Below are 27,397 nucleotides of genomic sequence, written 5' to 3'. Positions count from 1 at the left end.
ATTTATTTAAAGTTAATCAAAATTTCATTTAAATATAATAAAAAGAATACAAAATATTAAAATTACTACAAATTATTGTAGTAAAATTATTAAGTCTTTCAGATTTTCCTGTGCACGGTCCCTGTTAATTTAGAAGGTAAATAGAAATTAGAGATAATTTTAGAGAAAGTGGAGAAATTAGTTTAGAATAAATTTTAGGAGAAGAAATTATTTAGGTTATTGGGAAAATGCATCTCATTGATTGTTTTAAAAATGATATAAAATAAAAAAAAACAAAAAATTAAAAAATAAGGAGATTTTTTTTATTGACCGTTTTATTTTAATATATGTATATATAGAGAGAGAGCGCGAGATTATTTTTGGACTTATTTTGATAATATTATTATTATCGTCTTCAAAACGTAAAATGGTCGGTCGGACAAAACTCACCGAGCGCTTCAGATATTAGCGCCAAGTACCCTCATAATGACATTGGCGGTCATTTCCATCGGACGGTCCGTCCCTTTCAACTATAATTTGAACGAATCAGATTGATTTAAAATTCCGATAAATAAACCCACGTTGGCATCTCGTAAACCCTCTCCCTGATCAAGCTTTCTAAGGGTTTAGGAAAGAAGAACAAGGCAGAGAAGGATTCGACGAATCTATAGAAGTAGAAGGTAAGGCGTATGTGTAGCTTCTATTACTTTTTAACTCTGCTCTGTTTACTTTATACATGGTCTTGGTTTCTAGGGTTTGATTCATTTGGAGTTGATCAGAGCACCTGATATTCGCATCTGTTCTTTCAAACCTGTGCCGCCCACTGGTGTTTGCAACGATAGTGTAGATTAGTTAAAATAAATCACTTCTTTTAAGGTTTATTTCTGTTATTTATTCAACTTGGAAGAATAAACTACTTGTTGGTGATGTTGTATAAGGTTTATTTTTTGTTTCTTGAGCTGTTCCGTTGTTTTTTGTCGAGACTGGAGACATCTACTAATGGGAAAAACTTGTGTTGTATCGTTCTACCTTTTTCTTTCACTTTTTGATTGCCTATTTCTGTTTTTATTTTCATGAAATAGGTAGGCTTTCATGTTTTAAGGTTGCTACTCGCCTAAAGTTAGACTTTTACTTGTTTTACACTGCGGTCCTAATGTTGGTGCTGTTCTTTCTCTGTCCATCTCCCTTCTCGTGTTCTTGCAACTGCCTTTCTGAATTAATTTTTTCCATTTGGGCGTGCAGAGTGGGACTCATCATGCCCGTGCTCTGTATAGGTTTTTAGCTGGTTTTGTAAGTTGGGATTGGGAACTCATAACATTCTATGTTTCATTTTATGCATATAGGTATTGTGGTTTGGTTCTGTTCTTTAGCCCAGATTGTGCATGATAATTGCTTATTATCCTATATTTCTGTTTGTCTTTCTAATCTTTGTAAAACGAACATCATTCATAACTAATACTCCCAGTATCCATCAAAGGTGGACATTCAGAACTAAAACAGAAAACCACTACGGTGCAGCAATGAGCATAACCAAGGGGGGAGTTCAATGCCGAAGTGATTTAAAAGGCGTGCTTAGATGCAGAGCTGAGGTGCACTTTAAAGTATGCACCTTGCCTAGGCCCCAGGTGCAGTAGTTCCAAAAGGTGTGCACCTGGTGCGCATTGCGCTTAGGCCCAAGAATGCAAAATGGTTTACATCACATTAGTTATTTGAAGTCATGCAATTGGGAAAAAAGGTTAAAGAGATCGAGAGTTTTATATGCTTGAATAATTTTTATACGTTATGGTTAATTATTTGTAAATTTTCATTTTAAATATGTTTTACATGTTGTGTTTATGTATTTTAATTTGAGATAATGGGTTTTTTAAACTTTTTTTTTTAATTTAAGTTTATGTTTAGAATTAATATTATGTTTAATATTCTTTTTTTTTTTGTTTTATTGGCATTTTCATGCCTTGCTCTGAAAAGACATGTGCCTTGCTCCTTGCTCTTTTAAAGTACTCCAGCCACAAACCTTTTAGGACAGTTCTTGCTCACAAGATAGTAAACTACAGTGTTCTCTGTATGGGAGATATAATTAAATTTTATATGACAAAAGCCAACTTAAGTCTTTCCTAAGATCTGCGAAAAGAAAAAAGATATCTGCAGGGACAGGGTAGATGTGATCATTTAAAACATTGTGACAGCCCAAACTGAACTATCAAAAGTCCTGTATTTCTGATTGTCAAATTACATGTGCTATGTTTTGCTTTATTAATTCTATCAAAGTGAATCTTCACTTCTACTCAACTGATATCTTCTAAGATGTCCTTATTGATGGTTATGTATTGTGTTCTATCTGTGATGTCATTGAAGATGCCTACTTCTTTGGAGGCATGTATTGAATGAATAATTGGATGAATGAATCTTCCCTTTGCATTTTATCTACAACAGGTGACTTTATGATGGTACCTCTGGGATTATTAGAGTTCTTCATGTCCATGCGTTTCTATATATCTATAAGCAAATATGACAAATACTTGTTGTTTGTGTCTTTTGTACAGGCTCCAACAATGGCTTTCCTTGGTAAAGTTGGAAATTTACTTAAGCAGACAATAGGCAAGCAAATCAGTTTGGAATTGTCACCATCTACTCCATCTATATTCCAAGCCATAAGATGCATGTCATCTTCAAAGATCTTTATTGGAGGTTTGTTCATTCTCATTTTTTTGTTAAGTCACAATGTCAGATCTTGTTTTAATGACTGATGATCCTAAACTTTAATGCTGCAGGTCTTTCATATGGCACAGATGACCAGAGTCTGAGGGAAGCTTTTACTGCATATGGGGAAGTAATTGAAGGTATATATGCCTTAATACTTTAATCTTTTTCCCCATTTGTTCCAGTCATATTTCTGGGCATTCTGTTTGTAAAATTGTCAATGTTATATTGACCATTCTCTGAGGAAGTCAGCTATGGAGTTAACCCTGTTATAATGGTGACTAATGGGAAAGTAAGAAGCTGCATATCCAGTGATCATGTTACATGGATATGGTATTTTTGTTGGAACCAGATATGTTATAAGGTGTTCATCTTGACATAGGACTAAGGTACTTGCCTGGTGTATTATAATTTAGCGACTCCAAATGAATCCCTCTTTTGTCCTCACACCTGCATGCATGCCCTTTTGCTTTGTATTTTAATGAAATCCTTTATCCATCTTTCAGAAAAAAAAGGAATGCTGGTTGTGATAGAAAACAAATTAATATAGAAACATAAATCAATGCGAGCAACATAAAAAATTTAAAATATTATGTATTTGATTATCTTTCAGAAAAAAAAAGGAATGCTGGTTGTGATAGAAAACAAATTAATATAGAAACATAAATCAATGCGAGCAACATAAAAAATTTAAAATATTATGTATTTGATTATACTAAATAACAAGTAAACAAATCACAGCCAACTCTTGTTCTAAAACTAATGGTTTGAGGTAATCACATGTTATGAATTCAACAATTATAAGATTCCATTAAGTTTCAGTTTCAGATTAGTCCATAATTCAATGTGGCTACAATACCCATCTTGAAGTTTCTGTGTAATATAGTCTGGAAATGTTGTAGCCAATGAAGTAAAATATCTTGTCTTCCAGTTTTTTATTGCATAGCTACAATAATGTCTCTTTAGGCCTGGACTGAGCTACTGACTTGTGAGATACAAGTTGTGGTCTGATAGATAAAACACAATTACATGCGTTTGTCTTATATCAATGTTTAAACATTTTGTGTGGCATTTAGCATATAAGTTGAGTTTGTGTATCATGCTCATCTGGAGACTCTTAGGTGAAGTTTCCTTGTTGTAAAATATCTTTGGAGTACTTTCATAAAAAAAATCCTCTGAGGACAATGCTGGGGCTTCTGTTCTTGTGTCCCTCGTGAAAGTTGCACAATGAATGTGTTATTTGTAATTTTTGATTGGATTGCCATGTGTTGGATTTGCATGGATTCTTTTTGACACCGGTAAATTTGTGCCCTACATACCACAGATAAGCTGCACATGAGAGATCTTAGAGTGACCACTACTACTACTTTTGCATAATACAAATATTTGAACATGTCTTGATTTGACAACTATTCAAGTTATGGCAGCTTATTGATTACATGTTTTGTGTGTTGAAAGGTGTATTTTCCATTTTTTTCCTTTTTGTATTGCATGACACATTGGTTTTGTTTTTTGATAAGCATAATATTCTTTGCAGCAAGAGTGATCATGGATCGTGAAACTGGTAGATCCAGGGGCTTTGGATTTGTTACTTATACATCTGGTGAGGAGGCTTCCAGTGCCATTCAAGCCTTGGATGGACAGGTATTATGGCTTCTTTTAGCATCTTGTCATTTATTGGTGCTTTTTAGGTGATTGCATGAATGCCATGGAAATAAATAGCTGAGCTTTTCTGATACGTACATATTGTTTACGCGTTGGTATCAGATATATATGCATTTCTACTGAGTGATGATCCGGACGATCCAATATGAGCAGTCATGCTGAATAAACTGTGTGGATCCTATCATGTTCATCATTCATTAGCTCATAAATTTGAGGCATTTAGAAGTATTGTTGGCTTTTTTTGATCCAATATGAGCAGGCATTTAACCCCGGGCCCATTCAAATTTTGACAAAAGTCCAACCTGAGCCCCCCCGCACATGCTTAATAAGTGGTTATAATTCATGTAAAACTGCATCTCAATTCAGTTTTTTTAATGCTCGAAATGATGGATACTTTATCAGTTTCAATGAATTACATAGATAGGGTAATAAAGTGGAGTGCATGCACATGTGAGAATTGAGATCAGTTTGTGAAGTTGGTTTTACATAGCTTCTATTTGGTATATGGTAACTAGGTAGGTTGATCTCAGGGTTTTTTCCTTGCCATTTTGAGGAATGATAGTCGGACGTTCATAAGATAAACTTCAACTGGTAATTCTCTGATGATTGGTTGCTTTTTCACCAGGAACTTCATGGTCGAAGGGTGAGGGTGAATTATGCAGCCGATAGGGCTGGAGGATTCCGCAGTGGCGGTGGTGGTTATGGTGGCGGTGGTACCTATGGTGGTGGTGGTTATGGTGGCGGTGGCAGTTATGGCGGTGCCGGTAGTGGTGGATATGGTGGTGACAACTTTGGCAGCGGAGGTGGCAGCAGTGGTAGTTACAGTAGTGGGGGTTATGGTGGAAGTGGTGCTAGTGGCAGCTATGGCACTGGTGGTGACGGTGGAAGCTCTGGTGGCTATGGCAATGTCAGCGGCAGTGGAAATTATGGTGTTGCAGGGAGTGGCGGTGGCAATGATAACTATATGGGCAGTAGTGTAGGTGGCGAGAGCAGCTTTGCAGGTGGTGGATATGGTAGTAGCGGCGGAGGAATGTCATATGGTGGTGGAGATCAATACACAACTAATAATCAAAGCGGCACGGGTGAGAATTTTAGAGACAACGATGACAATGATGATGAGCCTGATGACTATGCAAATAAGAGGGCCTGATGGGTGCTGCTGAGGAAAGAATTATTAGCCCTTGGATTACTGTCATTAGTCTAACCTGATTTTTCTTCCATGTTTCCTTTAAATTTCTTTTGACGTTTGTTTTTTTGGACCGCCAAAGTGAAGGCAACTGTTTGATAATATTAAGTTGGCAAATAGCTTGTCATTACTATAGTATAGTTGTTACTATTCCTTCTAGATACCAACTGTTTTTGCTCTAGCAAATGGAAAGAATCATCTTTCGTTCGTCTTCGTCAAAACTAAAGGTACACATCCATTGAACCATTTGTACTCCATTTATCTAGCCGCTGTTTGGCATCGTTGCCGTTTCCTGGAGCAATGGTGCCACATCAGTGCCATATAGGAAAAAACGATGATCCAGGAAATAGTTAATGTTTGAAACCGTTTGTTTATAGAAAACAGTGTTCTAAGCCATGTCTTGGAAATCGAGAATGCATGGTTTGAAACAATGCTAAAAATTTGGTGTTTCTTGTAGTTGCAGTTCATTGCTGTCAATATGGCAGTGATGTGGCATTGAATAATGGGTAAAAGTGCAGAAAATATTTTTTTGGAGCATTGATATCAAATAGAAAAAGTTGTTTCAAGAAACGTCCTAACTATGCACCTGCAACTGCAGCATTGATGCCAAACAGTAGCCTAGTTTGTGGTATGTGTTCCTCCCTGATTTCTGAGTTTTTAGAGCTAAACTCTTTGTGAATGGGTTTGAATTGGATTGGACTATCAAGGTTCAAAATTTTTTGAATTGGATTGGACTATCAAGGTTCAAAATTTCAATACTTATATGTTTCTACAAAGAGTGTTTCAGGGTTTAATCCGATTCAGGGACTTATTCTTCTGAACCAGGTTTAAAAAAAAAAATACAAGGTTTAAAAAAAACTAAAATAAGGGGAGCGAGCCCCAATATGGAGGGAGACCTGCTACCATGGGAAACCGAAAATGCACCTAGATGAAGTTGGAACTGGTTGCGTACTTGCGTTTTTAAGTGCTTTGTGGCTTATTGCATTTTAAAGCCAAATGCATCTCAAAAAGCCACAAAAACCGTTTGGTAAGAAATGTAATTAGAAATACAAAAAAAAAAAGCTTCTAGCTTCTTACGCTTTTCCCCTTATAAGAGATTAAAGAAAAAGTCCGTTAAGGCAGGCTGCATCAAAATGCTCTAATAAGCAATTTTCAATATGTACTTATTTAAAATTCCGTTTAAGAAAGCCTGCATATGCCATGGAATTAGAGCAAAATCTAGATTGACTGGTTTAAAAAAACAACCGCTAATATATTTCTAAAAGGCTGTATTTGGGAAGAGTGCAAATGCTGGTTCTTTCAGGCCAGTTTTATGGCCATTTGCACCCATGGTTGTTTTGGTTGGAAGAAAACAAATCGAGAGTGCAAATTTGCTGGTGTTTGAGATTTTTTATGTTGTAAGTAAAATCTAGCCTCTATGAGCCCTGTTGCCTGTAAAACACAAAAAATAAAATAAAAAACAAAAACATTATTATCAGTAAACATATTTAGATTTGTAATTGTAGAAAATTTTTCCTAAATACATGTGGGAACCAAGAGGGAAAGTAGAAAAAAACCCCAGACAGAACTTGGCCTCTATATATTCTGGGGTTTCCCAAACCTATTTTGGGTGGCAACTTTCCCTTCCAAATACTGTAAAGTGTGAAGTATGGCGATGTTCTGAGAACCTTAATCTTTTCATCACCGGTGAATATCCAATCTCAATGGGGAGGACAAATAACATACCTGAGATGTTCTGACGTCTTCAGAATAGTCAGCAATGCCGTATGTCAATTTCAAGTCCGTCGGAGCTCGAAATAGCAATTCAAGTTTTTCGTTTCTGTCGTCAGAGGTCAAGAAGATAGGTAGCCGTTGATGAAAAGTAACCGTTGCTGTAGTATTCCTCAACGAGAAGATGTGACAAAGAGAGCAAATCAGTGTTCTATTTCCATCGATGGAAAGTGAGAACACAGGTTTGCTTCCCTTTCTCGATGTACATTTACACTTTCCCTCGATTTTTAGGATTCATTTACAACTTTACCTAACAGCGGAAAACTGACCCGGGGTGCATATTTCCATTGAACCATACTTTGCACTCTTCCCAAACGGAGCCTTGGAAAAAAAATTAAATTTATCAATGCAAAACCAAATCAACTTTGCATTGTATGGATGGACCAGAATGCACTCTGCATATTTGCATTTACACTATTTGCACTCTTCCCAAACGCAACCAAGCAATTAATGCATTATGTTTTTTTAGTTTCATTCTAATTTTAGTTTTCATCCATTGAAAATAACATTTTTCGAGCATTTAAAACTACAGGAGAACCTTGCCTGGCTTTTTCCACAATCCGTTTTATCAACAGCTTTCCCATTTCATCTTCATCTTCGCTCTCACCAACCTCATTCGATCCTCGATTCCTTGAGATCTGCTCTTCCCATGTAGTCACTTTATTATGAACCGAATTCCTCGACCACCTCTCCTCAATGACACCAAAATGGGGGATGGAACCATATTCCCCACCTTCATTTTGGCTCCAATATGGACTCTTACCAAACGGATTTAATGCATCTTGGTCGATCTTGTTATTTTTAGATGCCGTGGATGACATATCTTCTTCTGGCTCAGTCACTCTCATTAACTCTTCATATGCTTCGTTGTACGCATCAAGTGCTTCGCTTGATAGATTTAGAACTAATGGGTGGGCTACATTATTGCTCTCCTCTGCCATGGTTGGGCTTTCTTGGTTCGATGAAGATCCTATTTCACTGTTTGAGAAGTCTCTCCTGAAATTGATCTGTTCTGATTCCATTAAATGCACCCGTGTTTGACTTTGTTGTAAGGCTGTCTCAAGCTCCATGATGCGTTCCTCTAGCCTTGCTTGAATAACTTCTTGAAGACGCAAACTGAGCTCTCTAGGTGAGACAGCATAGTTTGCATTCTGGGTTTGGGTTGAGGTGCCACTTGCATCTCGGTCTGAGTCAACTTGGTCACCAGCTCCACCATTAATTAATTCTGCTTTCAGTTCTCCATGGATAATTTCTCCTACAAAGTCTGGATCAAGCTGCAACCAGAGCCCAAACTATTAAAATTGATTAAACATACATCTCTTAACACGAGCAAATAAGAATCAGTTTCAAATATATGCAAATAGAAAATAATAATAAACATAGAAAACGTAACTCGGTAGTTTAATGTAGTAATACCGACTGACTAGTCATAATCTCTTTCCTTGGACCACAAATGTGTCTGCTTTCTTTTCTTTTATTTTTTAACAATGAAAACGTTATTGTGTCTCACCACTTCAGAGTTGTACGGGTAATGGGATGATTCATTATTGATTGCTATATATAACAAACAAAAGTAGAAGTAAAAAATGAATGTTTTTCCAATGGTTGCAATTTGGTTGGTTTGAAATCTATGTTCACTAACACCCCCCCCCCCTTCCCATTATATTCTTCTCCCTAGAAGCTGTTGCTGGGTTCAATGGTAAACTCTAGGGCTGAGTGTGAGAATGCAAGTTTGAATCTGAGAGTGGCCATTTTGTGTTAGAAATGTTGGAGGTTAAATCTTAGTTTAAGACCAGCCAAATCATGGTCAATAGTTTGGCTACAGTTGGGGTTGATAGGAATTAGTTACATTAGAGTTCAGTCATCCTTGGATATGTTATGGGATTTTTCTGGGGATCTACCATTTTACTTATGAGGCTACTTTGACTTCATAAGGATTTGGGCTCTTGGTCCCCTTCACCTTCAAAGGACTAAACATCTTACCAACAGAATAATAGAATGTAGTCCCAGCCATCTGATGATTACCAATATATGATAATGGCAATCCCTGTAACAAGAGAGAAGGTGGTGGTTGGGGCCTTGGGGGACGGGTGTCGAGAAGCAAGACTGACTGAGATTGAAGCGAGTTATCTAGCACCTTTGGTTGAGGAAAGATTTTATTTAACTTTAACTCCTGATTGTATCAGAATCCAAAACAAATCATAGATTGTCACAATCGGTCAGTTAAGTCATTGCATACAACAGTGTGTAATATAGGCCCTCTGATTAAAAAGTAACACTAGGATTCAAGTAGAATGCCTGTTTCCCATCTTTGTCAAATGCTTAGGAACAGAAAGTTGGTTAAATGCTGAATACATTAAGAAATCGTGTTAAGTAGCAGAAGTTTTTTAATCCAAAGTTCGACAGGAAACTATTGTTAGATAGCAACTGAGGGCATGATGACCAAGATTAAGTTGAAAGAAAAAGAAATCAAATAGATTACTCATCTAGAAAGCTCAAATAATCATCCTAGCTGGACCTATAAAAAGTGTCATCCTAATTGGGAAATTGGCTTTTCCACTCTAGAATCCACTCAACTATTGAATGTTGGACGTTTTCAATCATAAAATAATGGAAAATGGGTGACATGTGGAACACACAGATATAATATCTATGATTAAAACAATCATCTTAACTCTGCTACCTGTTCGATAAAAATATTTCCAAAATAAAGTTTGATAGCTGCAGATTGTTTACCAATAGTTGGAAGAACATAAGGTAACTCAACAAAAGATAATCATGGAAATTCAAGTGCAGAAGTATTTGATAACTGTTCATCTTTTCATTGGTACTTTATAGAACTAATAAAAGATATTATGATGAAGAGTCTAGCCTCAAAGCATACCTCCAGAAAGTCGGATAATCTTCTCTGTGAGCTAGATGAATTCATGTTTACTTCCAGTCTCTCCAGTTCAGCTTCAAGCTCTGCTTCAATTTTACTCATAGACTCTGAACTCTTGTTAGCTTTCTGATCATGTGGTTCTTTACTATAACATTTAGTAGATGCATCCCATTTGTGTTCAGAAGGAAATGGAGCTGGGGCCTGGTTAAGAAAGCAAATGTCATTGATTTCCCGAGATTCATAACCTTCATTAGTTAGCTCCTTCACAGTCAGTGAATCCTTCATCTCCAACTCCTCTTGTAGATCTTGAACTAAGTTCTCAGTCTGCTTTAACAAGTCCTTTAATTTGTCCACTTCTCTTTTATTTGCTACAAGAGTAGTCATTACACCAACAGCGATTCCAATGCAGAAAAGAAGCACTTCATTGGGAGATCCTGTTGAGTATGGTAGTATCAGAATATGATAAAAAAGAAGAAGAAGGTGCATAGTTGATATATGAAGAGCAGAAAAGAACATGATGTTTGAGAAATTCCATCCAGGCAAGACTTTGTTTATCAATATGGGTGTGGAGGGTAGCTGATTAGATGATTTTTGTTGCATTACATGCATATATTGGTTCATATCAAATTATCAATACTACGAGTAATAAAATAAGTACTTAAAACATTAAAAGATGAGATCCTGTAAGATAAGATTGACATTTATCATCTCCAATGGATAAAGGGCCAGTACCAAAAGTTGGACCCAGATATCTTGGATCTTGGGAAGGCTGGACTGATCTGACTGGATATGGACCTAAGCTTCAGCATCTCAACTTCAATCTGCAACTTCATGCTTGTCAGCCCAAGATTTTGCCATTGCACCAAGCAATGACAACAATCTAATTCAAGATATCAGAAGCCTTTTTCCCTTAGAGTCCAATTTGAGAAGCATGACCAACAATCTGGACCATTACAATGAACAGGCCTTGCCTTAAAGACAGTGCTGATGTAAAAAAATTTTAAAACAAGATCAGCTAACAGTGTGCCTGATTCTTTGGCCAAGCAAGGGGTTAAGCATAATGATACTTTGTAATGATGTAACATTACTGAACTGTCCTAATAAGCATCATTCATTGTTAAAAATAAATAAAATTAAACCTTACTCATCATTCCGTTCTGTTCAGTGACATATCCATTGTTAAATTATGAGTGCTTAAATCATTTCTTACTACTTTACCCACGTCCTTTTTTGGTCTGCCCCATGTCCTAATAAGCATAATTAGTTTCTATAAATTGAAGCATGCAATTTGTAACAAAAATGTCCCTTTGTAAAAAGAGGACAGGAGAATTTTCAACTAACAAAACTAACCTAGAAATCTTTCAAGAAAGTGAAATTCTCCTTGATTGAAGAGTTGGCTTCATTTCTCTCATTAATGTCAACTATTGAAGTAAAAGATACTGTTACCAGACAGGGTTTTGACTATCAGATAAAATTGGTTCTGAAATATGACAGAAGGTTAAATTTCCTAGAGAGTGCATCTAGAAAAGAATGAAAATACGCTGGATTTGCAAATGAAAGTAAATAAATAACAAAGGAAAAATGTAATACCTTCTGAATGAGAGCTTCTCAGGGAGACTTTCAAATTGGAACTACCATATCTTCCTGTCCGCCCCTTCCCTCTTTTCTGTTTGACCTTTCTTGGAAGCTGCACTGAATCAATTTCTGGAAGCGGAGACACCCCAAATGCTGTCTTCTCTTCTGAGTGTACTTCACTCTTGCCGTACAGTTTACTTCCCAAGCTTTCGGATTGCATAGTGTAATCACCACTTGCTCTGCTGATTATTCGGCCTCCATCAGTTACAAGAAATGGCCTCACAGCTGGTGTACGTGGCGATGAAAGTGAATTAAACACATATTCTTCCATTTCAACATGCTCCTTGTACAGCTGAGCTATGAGGCAACTTTCTAAAGAACTTATTGGTTTAACAGAATACCCCAAAGGCCGTCTACTTTTAAGACTTCTACTTCTGCTGTATCTATTACTAATATTCATCTCTGCTGTGGAAAATTCTGATGATAAAAAATTACCAGAACTGTCACCAACCTCGTTGTTTCCCTTGAATCCACTCCCATTCTTTTCATGATTTTCATTAGAGATACCTGAAGACAAACTCGATGTAGAAAGCACACTGTAATCATCATACTCCCCAAAATGGGTTGAACCATTGTACCCACTAGTTGAAGCCATTTCTGTTGCTGAAGAGCTACATGACCGGAGCGTGTCAGAAAATCTCAAATCCAGATTTGACGAGAACTCTTCTCTACCAGAAGAAGAGTCTTCACCTGATTGTGTCTGGCTGAGTCTACGGAAGTTGCTCGTCTGCTCACGCAGTTGTTGCAGCAAAGGTTGGGATTCAGATTTCAAGCACAGGGAGTCTCCTGAAGACGATTGGAATGAACCTTCTTTCTCCTTCGAAAGATTCTTCCAATACTTAGCTAGGTATCCGGAACAGGCAGCTACTGCAACAACCCATACATCCATTTCCACTCTCACAACCACAATTAGTATCAGTACCCCAGTTCATTTAACTTCCCCTTTTGCTCCAATTGCAATATAAATAACCCAGAAAGAAACGAACCCATAAAACACAATGCCTAAACTCAAAACAACAAATTACCGAAACTCAAAACTCCAGGGGCTGAAAACTTCAGGGATCAGTACTTAATTAGTAGAAAGAACGAAAGAATTTAAAACAGTCAAATGCCCTCCACCTCCAGTGAAGAAGATAGAATAAGCCATACAGTAAAATCAAGATATTAGATTCACGACAAGACCCAAAACTATAAATTACTAGGGAAACCAGCGGTTAGCATCAAAGAGAAAAGAAACAAGAAAATCGAAGTCTCAAAGAAAAAAAAAAAGGTTTCTCAATCTGAACCCTGTAATCTAAAAGGCTAAAACCACCCAAAGCCAACTCATAGGGAAAAAAAACAATAAAAACAAGTGTGGAAAATTCTCGATTCAACCCAGATGAAAGCAACCCTGTGGACTGTAGAGCCCATCAATAGAAAGAACCCATTTTGCTAAAAATACTCTAAGAGAGAAGTTCAGATTAGAGACGAGAACAAAAAAGGAAAAAAAGAAAAAGAAAAAAACGGCTTACTATTCTAGTTGTAATATGAAATCCTCGTTTTCTGGTTCTAAGCTGTGAAGGGAACCAACCACACTCATAGCCAATGGATTACAGATTGAAAAGTCGAAGAAACAATACCAATAGTTCTGTTATCTACTGAGAAAAACTAAACAATACCAATAGTTCTGTTATCTTCATAGAGGGAGAGAGATTTTCTGCTCGTCTATTTGTTGTGATTTCTTTATAAAAGGAGCTTCTCTTTGAGTCGAGAGAAGGGGTCTTTTGCTACGTGGCTACATTCGTATATGTGCTTGAACAAAGGAATACTGCTAAGGGAAAGCCGACGCTTCTATTTTGGCCCGTTTAGACACTTACGCCCTAGAAGACAAGAGGAAACCATGTTTGCCATCTGGCCAACTTGCCACGTGTCTCCAGTGGGTCCCACATGGACATTTTTTCTTAGATTTAAAACTGTACTGTAACTATATTAATTAGAATAGAATGGTTCTTGTTGGAATTCTACGTTTGTTTTATAACACCACCAAAACCCTTTCATCCTAGACTCTAGCCACCCAAGTCCCGAGTGAAACTCAACTAGTGTCTATCACTGATCAATTGATGCATGGATTTCTTTGTTACCGTCTGATCGTTATGCTTTCCAGTTTAATTGTTCTAAACTTCTAATACTGTGATGCATCTCAGCATCTGCCATGAATATACGCCAAGAGCAAGCTGGATTCATGTGACAAGGGGTCAGTTGTATGTGTCATGTTTGTTGGGGCTGTGGCCCATTGAAAACGATGGTCATACAAATACTTGCTGTTCAATTTTGCTACATTTTGAATTTTTGATAGAGAAGCAGAATGGAAAAATTTGACTATGACTTGGTCAGTTTCTTTCAGGGTGTTTGGCCGCTCCTCTTTCCAACTTTTTGAAGCTATCTAGATTTTTCTTTTTTTTTTTCTTTTTTGGTGAGAAAGCAATTCGTTCAAAGGAAAGGGAAACAGAATACAATAGAAATTCAGATACAAACAGACCACCTAAAAGACAACACCCTCAACCTAGAAATATACTATTGTAGCAATCTAACAAAGGATCACAGTCAACACTTAAAACAGTTCAATAACCAATCTGGTGGAGAAATATTCTTCCACCAGCACTCGCTAGAATCAAAACTATGATAAGCTATGGCATGAGCAGCCTCATTTCCTGAGAGACTAACAAAAGAGAAGTTCAAGGACAGCATTCTCTAATAATGGAATCAAAAGATGAGCATTCCCCAAGGGAAAACCCCCATCCATGTTAACCTTGTACCGACCAGTGCCTGGGGGCTTCCATAACTTTTCTACGCCATTTGCGCGTGGATGTTTTCAGCTTTTGAGCCGCTGAAGAGTCTTCAAATTATTATTGATTGGTTTTTCTTTGAAGGGTAAATCTCTTAAATTACCCCTAAATTTTAGGAAATTGAATTACTCAAAAACTAGATGGGATCACCTCCTTTCTCTGTTGCTGCAATGACCTCTAAACAGGAGGGTAGGAATGGCAACGGGGTGGAATTGGGGCGAGGATCATATTCCCCATCCCAACCCTGACTTTGAAATTAATCTTCATCCCTGTCTCCGATCCCCACCGGGGACGAAAGTTGTCTTCCATCCCCGATCCCCAACAGGGATGGATTCCCCGTGGGGACCCAAATCCCCAATATTTTTTTTAAATAACAGTATTTTTTTAATAGATAAAATTTTAAAATATAAATAATGTTTTATATATGTTTTGATATATATAAATCATATAAATAATATTTAATACATATATAATTGAGATCGAGGAAGTTGGGTCCCCATCCAGGATGGGGAAACTGCCATCCCTACAGGAGGGGTCATCTCCCACCCAAAAATTAGATTTTGAGAATGCCATCTTAGCTCTTACTAGCTCTATGTCCATATGCTTCAATATCATAATGAGGGCATTAGGGATACTTTAAGAGATTTTCCCTTCTTTAAATCTTAGCAAGATTTGACATGTATCGTGGTCCATGGACAAGTAAGCGTAGTGGGCTGATTAGAATTTTGGACTTGGGCCAGAGGGGATTTCAGAAATGTCCATTGGTTAACACTCCTAAGTGTTAAATGGACTCCAATCTAACTCTTTCAGAAGGGGCTGTTCATTTTTTCTATTGCTGTCCTTCTGTCTCTATACCCTTGAACTAACTTCTGATTAAATAACCAGGTCATTTAAGATAATCAACTTTAGAGGAGAAACTCGTCATTGTACAGGAGTCATGCATATTTCTATCCTTGAAATTCAAGAGAGTAGATTAAGATCACCTTTATCTGATTTACAATGCCCAGAGTCTACAGAGTAGGTTTACCAAGACCAAGATGCTGGAATGTATATCTACTTTTTGGGGGATGGAAACATGGCACTAATATGTTACTTCGCCAAAGAAAAAGTCTTCTTTGGAGAATCCAATTCTGTTACAAGTTGAAGGGGTGACCAAAAAGACTTGGGTGGAAATAATAAGAAAGGATTTAAGCGCCCATGATTTAACAATGGATATGGCACTGAACAGAACAGAATGACAAAACAGAATTTCATGTAGTTGATCCCATATAGTTGGAGCAAGGCTTAGATGATGATGATGATGATAAACTTTGGAGGAGCCCATCTTTGTATGGATCATGCATTATTGCACCTCCTTACAGTTCATGAGAGAGCTAAAACCATCGACTTAAATGGACAAATATATAGCTCTTAATTTTCTTTACAAAGTTCAGTCTAGACTCCTGGTCAACAAAGACTAGGATACTAGAATTTATGTTTTCTACTCTTCTGGGGTGGAACATGAAAGAGATATGACAATTTACCACTGCAATGAGTAAAAATTTATGCATATGCAAGTGTTTTCTCATCAAGAAGCTAATGTCATGCTTGGGCAACTGTCAACACTGCAAGCCAAGATGTCCCTATAATCTCGTGAGATTCTAAAGGAGTCATAGACCTTCCCATCACTGCTCTTCTTGTACTCAAACAGCAGATTTGAGTGGTCAAATGCTGTAAGCTTTATGAATCCAAAGTCATGGTCCTTGTAATAACTCCATTTGGTCTGAATTGTGGTGAAATCTGCAAGGCTAGCACCTCCTCCCCCAGCAACTACATGGATGGTTCCATTCAAGGGACCCTGATAGTGTGATTTTTCTTTATTGGTACAAATATTCTGTAATAGAAACATGAAACCCATTATTAGTTTATGAGGTGCAGAATCTGAATGAACTAAGTCACTAACAAGCATTTTGCTACCATTTGAAAATTTTGGTTTAATTTAGAAGAGGTTGAATGCTCATTTCTACAAGATATTGATAATTGACACTAATAACAAGTGAATTAATAGAAAGTTAACCATTATATGTAAAAGGCATTGCAGATTGGATGTTGGTCAGCTTCCTTGAGAAGAAAATCTCTAAAATACCTGGAAATTCTAATTCCAGAACAGGGGTTTGATGCATGGACTAGAAAGGGATATCAAGGAAAATTTTTAAAGCTTATAATGTTATGTTTGTGTAGAAGCAAGGAATCAGGGAGTAAAGTGGATTTTCATTGTTATGTAAATTGTAGGAATACCTCATAGATTGGACACGTCCTTTCATAGTTGTGAACATGGCCATAAACAGCTATATCGACCTTGTACTTCTGCCAAAGTTTCTGGAGGCTTTCTCTCCCCATTGGTTCCTCAAAAGACCCCTCTTCAGCATAAAAACTACCTGAAGAATAACCAAGTACTCGATGGGCAAGGAAGATCAACCATGGTTGCTTCTGTCTGTCAGCAGAAGCTAGGCAGTTCTCAATAAACTTATATTGCTCTGTTCCTTCTCTCCAATCATGTTCTGTGTCAGCTATGCAGAAGTGGAACATGCCATAGTTTGTAGAGTACCTGGAAATAGAAGAATATATGATGTTCCAAGCAAGATAATTATGAAAGAAAAGGATTGGAACATTGATAAAAATTCATCTCCCCATGTGTATGCATTAGAAATTGTGAATCAAACTGGGGGACCTCCAAGGTGGTTTAGTTTTGCATGGACACCGGCGCTCAGATGGGGCTTACAAGTCAATGTGTATCCATGAGTTGACTTGTCTACAACTCTCCAAAATGTGCCACACTCAGCTACAGTGTGAATGAAGCGGTTTACCAAAATGTCTGTCATGATGACTTAAAATTATGAATACCCACTTTAAATGCCTGTGTAACCATGGTTCAACCATTTGAACTGTCCAATATAGTGTTTATATTTTCCCAATTTACACATGGCTCATGATCCATTGTTTATTGGATCTTTTCCAATTAAAATTGAAACTAGGAAAACAATGAAAAACAACTAGTATAGGTTACATGGTAAATAGGCAAAGGCTTAGAGTTTAACTTGTCAATTGTAAAATGCAATTTAACTATACACACACATAACAAAATGCTATTTATGCAAGATGTGTCCACAAATCCAATGTTTTGGGTTCACCAAGTTGGACTCCTAGACATATCTCAACTTTCAATTCCTGTGTTTGTGTCCATGCAACACTCTCAGATGCTCAGATCCAAGCCCAGTGGCATATGCTCTCTTTGTCTCTATGCACATGCTAACACATAGAAATATGAATCATGGAAGAAAGGATGTTGTGAATCCCCCTACGGGCCCTACCAGAACTTAGCCCTGTTTTCTGCAGGAGTATAAAACATGGTCTCAGCTGGCACACCACACTCTCCACCTGAATCCATATTCCCATAGAAGGATCCGGTTCCAGGCCAATCACGCTCATGGTTACCACTGCAAGAAAAAAAGTACCAAGTTCCAATTAATACAAAGAGTGTGGTCCACCAAATTATAGAGCTGAAATGGAGGAAGACAAACCTGGCAATCATATAAGGCACTTTTGAAGTAATTGGCTCAACCTGTGCAGTGAACTGATCCCATTGTGAAAGATAACCATTTGCATAACATATATCTCCAATGTGGAAGATGATATCAATGTTCTTTAAGTCTCGGATAAGCTGATGAGTAGTGTTAAGGGAGCCAGGTTGGTAATTATTATATTCATTGGAACCATCAGCTTCTGCCTGGAAAGGAGGGGGGAGGGATAAAAATTAGATTCTTCGGGTTCACCATTTCAAGTATTGGTTTCTATTATCATTTCCTTTTAAGAAGGTAATGGTATTTATAATTATCATATGCATGCCAATCATGATGTAAAAGGAAAAATAGGATATAAACCTGAATGATAATTAGGTTAGGAGCCAGATTTAATGTCCAAAACATATGATACATACCCAAGAGATGCACAATATATGCAATCATACATTACATTGACTAGTATAGATTTATTCCAAATATAGCATGGGATAATTCTCAAAATCCATGAGAAGCATTGTCAAGCCAAACATCTTCAAACTTTAATATGCATGAATATGTTTTGGAGGAGAATTCAGACCTTTCCCATATCCCCAAAAATGACTACACGTTGTAGAGAATCCTGACCAGGATAGGGAGATGCCCTGAAACTGTATGTCTGACTCCAAACATATGTACCATTAAATAAGTGATGCCCCACCTTGTATGTATATCTGCATCATCAATATGTAATACTATTAAATATTAATGTTGTGCAATATATTACCTGGAAATGGTTAATAACACCCAACACCTATGTTACCTGGATACAGCAAGGACAGAGCTGGATATGGTATTGGAAATGAATTCTACACTAAAAGTTGAAGTATCCTACATGATACAACACCTTTGTACAGGTATCTGGGTATCATTCAATGCAGCCATGGTTAAATAATCATGATTCAGACCTTAAATCCCAAATCACTTCTTATGGGACAAGACTTGCACTAAAAAACTAGTGCTATCAGAAAAATCAGATAAAAACATTCCTTTCGTTCATTGTCCATGACCAATAATAGTGGTCAGTTTTCTTCACCTTTCAGTCACAGGGAAACATATCCTACTTTAGTGTTCCACTCATCCTCCCTCACACTTACTGGGGCTACTCCTAGATTCCCACAAGGAAGTTTGGCTAGAACACAGACGTAATGACAAAACACACATATGTATATGCAAAAGGAAGAAGCTACTTACACTGAATTGGGCCACAGGTCCTTCAGAAAACTTGTGTGTATGAATCCAGGATCACGCCACCCCACTGTCCTTGCTGGTGCACCTGTATTTATTGAAATGTATTATATACAATAAAAAAATCAAGTTCTCAGAATATGTATGCTTTCCAGAAAGAAACAAACATAAAATAGTACCACCAACTCTACTGAAGTTAGTAATGTATATTGGAATAATTGCAGTTTCAGAAACAAAGTAATTGTTTCTTTTTCTTTTCTGTTCTTTTTTTATTTCCATCTATGCCATTGTCATTAAGGACTTGGTAATAAGCCATATTGAAGTCATTGAGATATCACGGGATAATTGCAGTTTGAGAAATTCTTTTTCTTTTCTCCTCAATTTAAGTCCTCACTCCTCAGACTTGCACTTATTAATTCTAGCCTTTTCAGACTTATGATGAGGAAGCATTTCCAATATTATGCCATGAATTACTTTTGTACCTTTGTCTTGTGCACTTGTTTGCCCAAAACTGAAAATCTTCACCTCCATTATGATATTCAAAGCATACAATTAATAATGTAAGAGACAATAAGCAGAAGTTAACATGTAACATCAACAAAAAAGATGAATGAAAAAATCCAGCCACATGCTATACAAAGTACAAACTGGGGCAAGGCAGTCAAGAATTGTTTCACTGGAAAGGTAGTGATGCAGAAATTGAAGCAAGGAATGAATTCATGAAGAACCAATTCAGTTTTTCAATTCCTAAACCAATTTCGGAATTTTAAGTGTTGCAATTATTGGTATTTTTAAGTGTTTTCAGATTTATTTTCGAGTTGTAGGTTGCTTAAGAATAGGGATTTATGTTTTCTAGAAATTTACAGTTATATCAGAATTACTATTTATAGCTAGGTCTGCAACTTGGGTTGGGTTAGCCTGAACCCAGCCTGAAAAACTAGGGTTGGGTTAGGGTTGAGGCCTTGACTAACCTGACCCAATCCGAAACTGACTTAACTTCATATTTGCATATACAAATATTATATAAATATGTATTTATGTGCGTGTACTTATGTATATGTGTATTCACTGTCCATGCATGTATGCATCCGTGTATTTTTTGAATATTATATAAATATGTATAATATTTGTATATACATATACATGGTATGTATATGTGTATTCCTGAAAAACTGGGGTTGGGTTAGGGTTGAGGCCTTGACTAACCTGACCCAATCCAAACCTGACTTAACTTCATATTTGCATATATAAATATTATATAAATATGTATTTATGCACATGTACTTATGTATATGTGTATTCACTGTCCATGCATGGATGCAACTATGCATCCATAAATGTATATATCTATAAATTTATGTATTTTTTTGCATCAAGTATTTATGTATATACATATTTATCTATCTATACATGTATGCATGTAATATTATATATAAAAAAATGTGAAGTTTAATGGAAAATTCTTTCTAAAACATGATAACTATGTTCTTCTACACACAATAATGCTAATATTGAATTAACATGAACCCTTAGGGTCTAGGAAATACGTACATTTGGAAAAAGGAAGTAGAGAAGTTGGTCCAACCCACTGATAAAAAAAAAAAAAAAAAGCCGAACCCAACTGAAGTTTTAGGGTTGGGGGGTTCAACAACTCAGGTTGGGTTAGGGCTGACCTCAACTCGACCTAACCCATCCAGACTTGCACCCCTGTTTGTAGTAACTTTCAGGCTTACTATTTATAGTAACTCCCATAATTACCATTGATAACAAAATCAAAGTAAATTTACCATTAAGTTAGTTTTAGTAGGGTTAGAAAAGTGTTAGAAAAGTTGTTTTAGGAGTTAGAGTCCTTATTCAAGCAATTAAAAACGCTGGGTGGCCTAAAAAATGTTATTTTGGGTCAATTTATAGCCCAAATTGAGTCTTCAAAAAGACATCCTAGTTCTCATGGTGTCTATAGACAGATTCATTGTATTGCAATTCAGAAGAGTTTATTTGGTGAAATAAAGTTTATTTACTCAATTCTGATTTTGCTAGGAATTTTTGCCTCTCTTTCCCCTCTCTCATTTATTTCTTTTTCTAAGTGATCTCATTGCAATTTACCATAACAGCAAGTTTTACTTCTCCATTCTTATTCTTCATCATAATCACTCAAAGCCCCTCCATTCTAGAAAGCCCACCACCAGATCAGAAAATTGTAGCCCCCTACTCTGTCCTACATCAGTTAGCATTCATCTTGGATCAAGGGTTCACCCAACATGTAGCTTACAACATAGTAAGGTTGTGGAATAGGCCCCATGAAAAGGTTAATTTTTTTTTCCCATAATTTGTGGACAAGCCATCGTTTCCTTGATCGACTGAACTGGCAATCATGTGTATTTATCTCTTTGACCATAAACCATGTGTTTCAGCCTTGAACCTCAATATCATATATAACTTAGAGAATTCGTAGTCATAAAGGATGTTAAATAACAAAACTTTTGCTTTTATTTGTGTAATTACATTGTTTTATTTGAAAATGTATCAACAAAACAAAGTTGAAATACCTTCATCGGATCCACATTTTGCATCAATTATGGGTAAATGCAAGGAAAATACTCCAAGGGGAAAAAAGAGGAAGGTTACATACCACACATGCTATTACGATTGAAAGTCAGTGTCCCAGCTGGTGAACGCATTTGGTCTCCTCCTTGTTTACCCCATTCAACAAAAGGTTCTGCTTCATTAATACTGTACCCACTTGTCCAAGTTACAGTCATCTGAGTGTCAAGTATAAAATATACACATCATTAGAGGTCCATCACATTCTTACCAAATTAATAAGCCTCAGAGAAAGAAAGAAAATGAAACAATGAATAGAAGAAAAAAAAGCTGCCAGCATCAAGGAAAAAAAATAGTACTACTTTATCCTTTATTAGTGGGAGAATTAGCGGTAGTTTATTCAAAATATTTTATAACAAAAGAATGGTCATGAAGGCCATGAGAGAAAATCCAGTTTGTATTTGATTGAATAATTCCAAGTTCAGGTAATAAATAAGAAAGAGGAACTGGCATACTTCATTCCATGCTTTGCCCTGGGCCAAGCGTGGGTAAACGGGTGCCTTTGGATTTGCAAAAGCTACTGCATTTGACACTGCCAACAGCTTCGGCTATTTCATCAACAACAATACATTTAAAAAACCAGTTAGAATTGAGCCTATTGGGAAAGCAAATGTAACCAAACAATTAGTCTATAGAGGAAGCAAACAGAACTTCTAAACCAGTAAAACAGAGGAATGCAACATTATTTATTGTGTGAGTTTTAGATAGTGTCCTACACTGTAGAGTCCACCAGTGAATAGTGCAAAAGAAAAGTCAGATCTCTGGTTGATCAATTGCAGCTTCAAAACTCCCTTCCCAGTGCCTGTGTACTCTCCGTTTGAGTAGTTTGCAAATTGGTACTGCATGCATCATCACATAAAAGTTACAAAACTGACATTCATATATAGTACAGGTTGGCCTATTTTATGGATGGAGGGCTTCATAAACTTGCAAATTTAGGCCCATGCAAGTTAAGCCTAGCTCTTCAATGAGATGTTGTTCTTAGGAGCCAGGACTATCTGAGCCAACCCAGAGAACATGACCCTGAGCTGAGCTTGGAAAGGCTTGATTCAGCTCAACTCCCTGAAAGCCCAAGTTTTGCATCAGAACTGCATGGTAACATTAAGACAAATCAAGGGAGGACCTACCTTAATAGGTGCAGTACACAATAATGGAGGAGAAACTCTATCATTTTCCGCAGGACAGAGAGAAGCACTGAAACAATTTGGAATTACAGTACACTTTTTATCTAAAGGGGCATTAGAGATAATTAAAGTATAAAAATCAAAGTACGCAGCAAGCAGCACCTTTAAGTTTTTTAATTAAAAAAAAAAATTATGCCCGATCAAATTAGATTACTCTTTTTAGGTGAAAAATTAACTACCATGAAATCTGTTCACCTGAAATTTGCAGGAGAAAAAACTCCAATCCAATCATCGTTTGTTGGGCTTGGAGTGCCATACTCTACGGTCACCCATTCCGTATTCTCTCCCTGTAACAAAGTGAAACAACGCATCAGTCCAAGAAGCTATTACTAATCTTTTGGATGGACGCTCTGCAAGTGAAATGGTGTGTCTGGGTTCAAGAACTTGGATTTAACCTGCTCAAACTCAAAGTCTAAATTGCAGTACCCCCCCAAACCGCCACCACTCAAAAAAAAAAAAAAAAAAAAAAAAAAGAAAAAGAAAAAGAAGAAAAACCCAATCTTCTTTTTCCGCACTCAACTTCAAACCAGTGTGCCTTATGACTTCCACCAGAAGCTCTGAATAATAAAATGGGAAAAAGAAGGAAAAACAGACAAGAGAGATAGCAATCACACTCACCTTCAATCCAAGAACAAACGGAGAAGCCTTAATATAAGCCGACTTATCAAAAGCAAGTATAGTATTGTGGATAGCAATTTTCGAGAGAGGCTGCTTTCCTTTCGGCATCGCCTCTCCAGAGCTTGCAACACCCAGAAGAATTGCCAAGAGAAACAACTCGTAGAACCTCATCGTGCTCAAAAAAGCCTGCAATCAATCAACAGAAATCAAACTATACTCAGAACATCGAAACCCATTCCCAAAAGAAGACAAGAACGGTAAAAACAGGTAGAACTACATTCATTGAGATCAATAAATATAAGCAAACAAAGCTGCAGCAAGAGCTGATGCCCCAGAAGTCAAACTCAAACGGGAAAAAGGAAAAAACAAGATGCAAAAAACTGACGAGAAAAGAACTGATCAACTGAGTGAACCAAGAAGTGAATTTCCGAGGAAAATCCAAGTACAAGGCCGAAGAGGAGGCCTAAGAAACGTACCTTCAGTGGAAATATTGAGTTGAGCCTCTGAATTTGTAGGTGTCTTTTATATCCACAGGCTCAAATAAAGGACGACAATCGCTATCGATGATTGAAGTAAGTAAAAAAGAGGTGTGAGTTCTGGCAGCTGAGGAGCGACACTGTAACTGGGAATGACCATGAGCAAATTTTACAGCGAGAGTGAGTTGAGGATTGTCGTCATGAGCGATCTCACTTCTCACCTTGTCCTTTTAGTCCTTGTGTCGTCATCATAGATGTCCAGGAAAGATCGGGACGGGGCCAGACAATTAATACTTCCATTTTAAAGTTTGAATGTCCCCCCCGCCTCCGCCCCGCCTCACGCCTGTACAATGCATTAATCCGCTTTCCAATTTTGCTGCGACATTTGTACGGGGTTTTCATCGATTCCCCACCCCCCTTTTATTGGTTTGTATTAACACGTGAAAAAAGATGGGAAAAACAGTTGAAATTACGGTCTAAAATTCTAAGTATTGTCGTCTTCTACTTTCTTACCAATCGTCATATTTAGATTCGAATTGGGATCTGCTCCTGAAAGGGCGCCTCACAGATACATCCCACCGTTCACTGAAAACATCTCCTATAAATAATAACACATAAATACCGGAAATTGTTCTCAACGCAGAGTGGAATGTGTGAGGTGCCCTGTGTAAGGACCAGATCCGGTCTCCTTAGATTCGGATTTCGGGTACGTTACGAAAATAGCTCCATCCTTCCTTCGGTTTGTCAAGTAAGTACTCAAAAGCGCCAGGCTGTAGTGGAGACAGTGGAGTGCGATTCAGAAAGAAAAAGAGAGCCAATTTGCTTTTTCCGTAAGTCATGCAATTATGTCGGTAAATTTCTTTTGAGAAATACTTACTAGGTAAGTGTATTTATCTTATTGTAAAAAAGGAAATGATCATTTTAATTATAAAAATCTAAAATGGGAATATTCGGGATGGTAGCATATAATGTGGAAGGAAGGAAACGTGGTTCAAATAAGGATTATTCGGATATAAAGAGCATCAAAGGAAGCTCAAAGTCAAACATAATAAAATTTTATTTGTTTATTTTTGCTGTGAGTGCAAGTCATCGGTTGGCTTTACACTTCAGCAAATCTTTACCAATAAGATGTTATTCGACGGAAGCATGATTGGAGGCTCACTATATTTATTATAATTACACTACAATCAATCCAAGCGAGGGAAATCGTAGTGATTCGGATCGGATGCAGCTAAATCCAGATTGGATCGATTGATAATTTAGAATATCCAATTCCGATCTAAAATCTAATCATATGTATGAATAATGGATTCAAGGTTGATTTTTATCGGATTTGAATCCAAGTCTGATGATCAAAGGCAAAAGAGGAATAAAAATAAACAAAATGAAGAGAAATAAATACTTTTTTTTCGTTCAATAATCTTCTTTAATTATTCTCATTTATTAAAAAAAAAAAAGGCAAAATGTTTTTGGGGTTCCTCTCAATGGGAATGGGATCCCACTTCATCCATTTATGGTGTTAAAAGCTTGTTGTGCTCCGGTTAGTACCTTTGGTTTAGTATGGTACATGAAACAAGAATGATTTGCCAGTGGGTTACTCTTAGACATTGGAAGAGGAGAAATAATCAATTAGGGTTTAATTTGGTCTGAGTTGAGTTTGTTTTAGTGTTTTTGAATCATCATTAATTCAGACAGTCGGATCATTCGGCCCAAAAACCATCTAGCCAATTGGTTCCAATTTACCCTCAATCTTTTTTTTTTTGGTAAAAAATATTGACTTGATCAGTGATCCCTTGGCCCAGACGATTGAACCATCAGCTCACTCAATCCAAACAACATTTTTTAAACTTTTTAATTATTTTAACTATTATTATTATTATTATTATTTTAATTTTTAAATTGAAACCGATTACTAAAGAGGTCCCGACCAATTTTGGATCAGTTTTTAAAACATTGATTTGTTTTGTCTTTTCTAATTTACATGGTGAATGGTAATCTTGTAGAGTAGTAATGGCGTGGCTATGGAACTTGGGGAACGGAATTTCCCCATTTATCATTAATAATTATTATATATTACATTATGTCAAACTTTTAATTTGGAAACTAAGAAAGGTTTAATAGGTGTTTAATATTAACATTAATTACCCCATCTTAATTTAATTTGAGTATCATTTACAAGTTTGAATTAAACTTTTGCATTGGGATAGTGATGGCGGTGCACATGACTTGTCTCTCCACCTGAGTTCAACCAATACAAGAGGATTACCTCTCCATTATCAATATTATGAAGGGTATTAACAGTGGAAGGAGGCAGGGTTAGGTTGGATTATATATATACATAGTTATTCCAATTTATGAGATTGGTGCCTAGTTTTGAATCATGCTATTATAATTTTTTGTAAGAAAAGAATTGTTGTGATATTGTACAATTCATTTAAAAAGTAACGACCATTTAAAGTGTCATTAATGTCAAAAAAATATATATATATAACATGGTTTTTAAAGCAGATTCCGTGATCGAACCGGTCAAGGGTTTGGTTATCGGGTCAAACGGTCCCACCATTTGAACTGAATGTTTGGCTTGTTTGGACAAAAAACTTAAAAAATTAAAAAATAGTTAAAACCGTTCAAAACCACCCGATTCAGTGATTCATTGACCAAAATCAACGGTTGGGGGGGGGGGAATCCGACTTTTGAGGAAAATAGAACCGGTCATTTGACCAGTTCTCGGTTTTTCTGGTCCGATTTTGAAAGCCATGAAATACAAAAACTTATGAGAGTGGTTACGTTCGTTTTAAAGCCATATCCTCTCTTAAATGATTAGAATTTAAGGTAGAATTGGTGTTTCAACACCCAACAATGTCATTTATAACAAAAATGTATAAACACTTCGAGATGTATCTTGTTTAGTTGAAATTGTATGCTGATTAAGCATTTAAACAATGATTAGGCATTTAAGGTATTGGTTTGGATTTTTATGGGATACATTACTATATTTGTATAATTGTATTGGCACCCGTATACTTTTTGTGAAACGATAATGGAATTGGGATCTGCTCCTCACAATACGCTCATTACATCGACCTCACAGCC

At 36.7% G+C, this 27,397-nt stretch overlaps 3 protein-coding genes and 1 long non-coding RNA gene across 10 annotated transcripts; 1 reads left to right on the top strand and 3 right to left on the bottom strand.

The window, feature by feature from the left end:
* Nucleotides 1-361: 361 nt before the first annotated feature.
* LOC148854482 (uncharacterized) lies at nucleotides 362-5,751 on the top strand. Of its 4 annotated transcripts, none has more exons than XM_088982951.1 (5): nucleotides 362-659; nucleotides 2,523-2,667; nucleotides 2,751-2,819; nucleotides 4,217-4,323; nucleotides 4,970-5,751. In XM_088982951.1, exons 2-5 carry the CDS (start codon nucleotides 2,532-2,534, stop codon nucleotides 5,492-5,494), a joined length of 837 nt encoding a protein of 278 aa, XP_088839077.1. In that variant the 5' UTR covers nucleotides 362-659; nucleotides 2,523-2,531; the 3' UTR covers nucleotides 5,495-5,751. The 4 variants fall into 4 exon arrangements, with proteins under 4 accessions (XP_088839077.1, XP_088839078.1, XP_088839074.1 ...); XM_088982952.1 differs by lacking the exon at nucleotides 362-659 and adding an exon at nucleotides 683-855; XM_088982948.1 differs by lacking the exon at nucleotides 362-659 and adding an exon at nucleotides 2,340-2,412.
* Nucleotides 5,752-6,693: 942 nt separating this feature from the next.
* On the bottom strand, nucleotides 6,694-7,480 carry LOC148854481 (uncharacterized). The gene is made up of 2 exons (XR_016112334.1): nucleotides 7,256-7,480; nucleotides 6,694-6,961 (listed from the first exon to the last, which is right to left on the bottom strand). It is a non-coding gene; the product is annotated as an uncharacterized LOC148854481 (long non-coding RNA).
* Nucleotides 7,481-7,726: 246 nt separating this feature from the next.
* Nucleotides 7,727-13,645, bottom strand: LOC148854480 (uncharacterized). 2 transcript variants are annotated; one of them, XM_088982498.1, is made up of 4 exons: nucleotides 12,507-13,514; nucleotides 11,772-12,427; nucleotides 10,185-10,615; nucleotides 7,727-8,574 (listed from the first exon to the last, which is right to left on the bottom strand). In XM_088982498.1, the coding sequence occupies exons 2-4, from the start codon at nucleotides 12,409-12,411 to the stop codon at nucleotides 7,783-7,785; spliced, it is 1,863 nt and encodes a 620-aa protein (XP_088838624.1). In that variant the 5' UTR covers nucleotides 12,412-12,427; nucleotides 12,507-13,514; the 3' UTR covers nucleotides 7,727-7,782. The 2 variants fall into 2 exon arrangements, with proteins under 2 accessions (XP_088838624.1, XP_088838623.1); XM_088982497.1 differs by having other exon boundaries at nucleotides 11,772-13,645.
* A 2,378-nt stretch (nucleotides 13,646-16,023) lies between these two features.
* Nucleotides 16,024-24,673, bottom strand: LOC148854479 (Purple acid phosphatases superfamily protein). 3 transcript variants are annotated; one of them, XM_088984679.1, is made up of 13 exons: nucleotides 24,305-24,673; nucleotides 23,829-24,014; nucleotides 23,406-23,497; nucleotides 23,154-23,220; nucleotides 22,743-22,865; nucleotides 22,482-22,574; nucleotides 22,055-22,184; nucleotides 19,432-19,513; nucleotides 18,779-18,911; nucleotides 18,202-18,407; nucleotides 17,992-18,117; nucleotides 16,919-17,228; nucleotides 16,024-16,514 (listed from the first exon to the last, which is right to left on the bottom strand). In XM_088984679.1, exons 2-13 carry the CDS (start codon nucleotides 23,997-23,999, stop codon nucleotides 16,209-16,211), a joined length of 1,839 nt encoding a protein of 612 aa, XP_088840805.1. In that variant the 5' UTR covers nucleotides 24,000-24,014; nucleotides 24,305-24,673; the 3' UTR covers nucleotides 16,024-16,208. The 3 variants fall into 3 exon arrangements, with proteins under 3 accessions (XP_088840805.1, XP_088840806.1, XP_088840807.1); XM_088984680.1 differs by having other exon boundaries at nucleotides 24,214-24,311; XM_088984681.1 differs by lacking the exon at nucleotides 24,305-24,673 and adding an exon at nucleotides 24,106-24,204.
* Nucleotides 24,674-27,397: the final 2,724 nt, after the last annotated feature.

The sequence above is a fragment of the Nelumbo lutea genome, chromosome 4, assembly GCF_056320005.1.
Source record: "Nelumbo lutea isolate HS-2025 chromosome 4, American lotus-T2T, whole genome shotgun sequence".
In the NCBI taxonomy this organism is placed as follows: Eukaryota; Viridiplantae; Streptophyta; class Magnoliopsida; order Proteales; family Nelumbonaceae; genus Nelumbo; species Nelumbo lutea.
The sequence above is the reverse complement of the archived record's forward strand: the minus strand, read 5'-3'. Positions and strand labels throughout refer to the sequence as shown.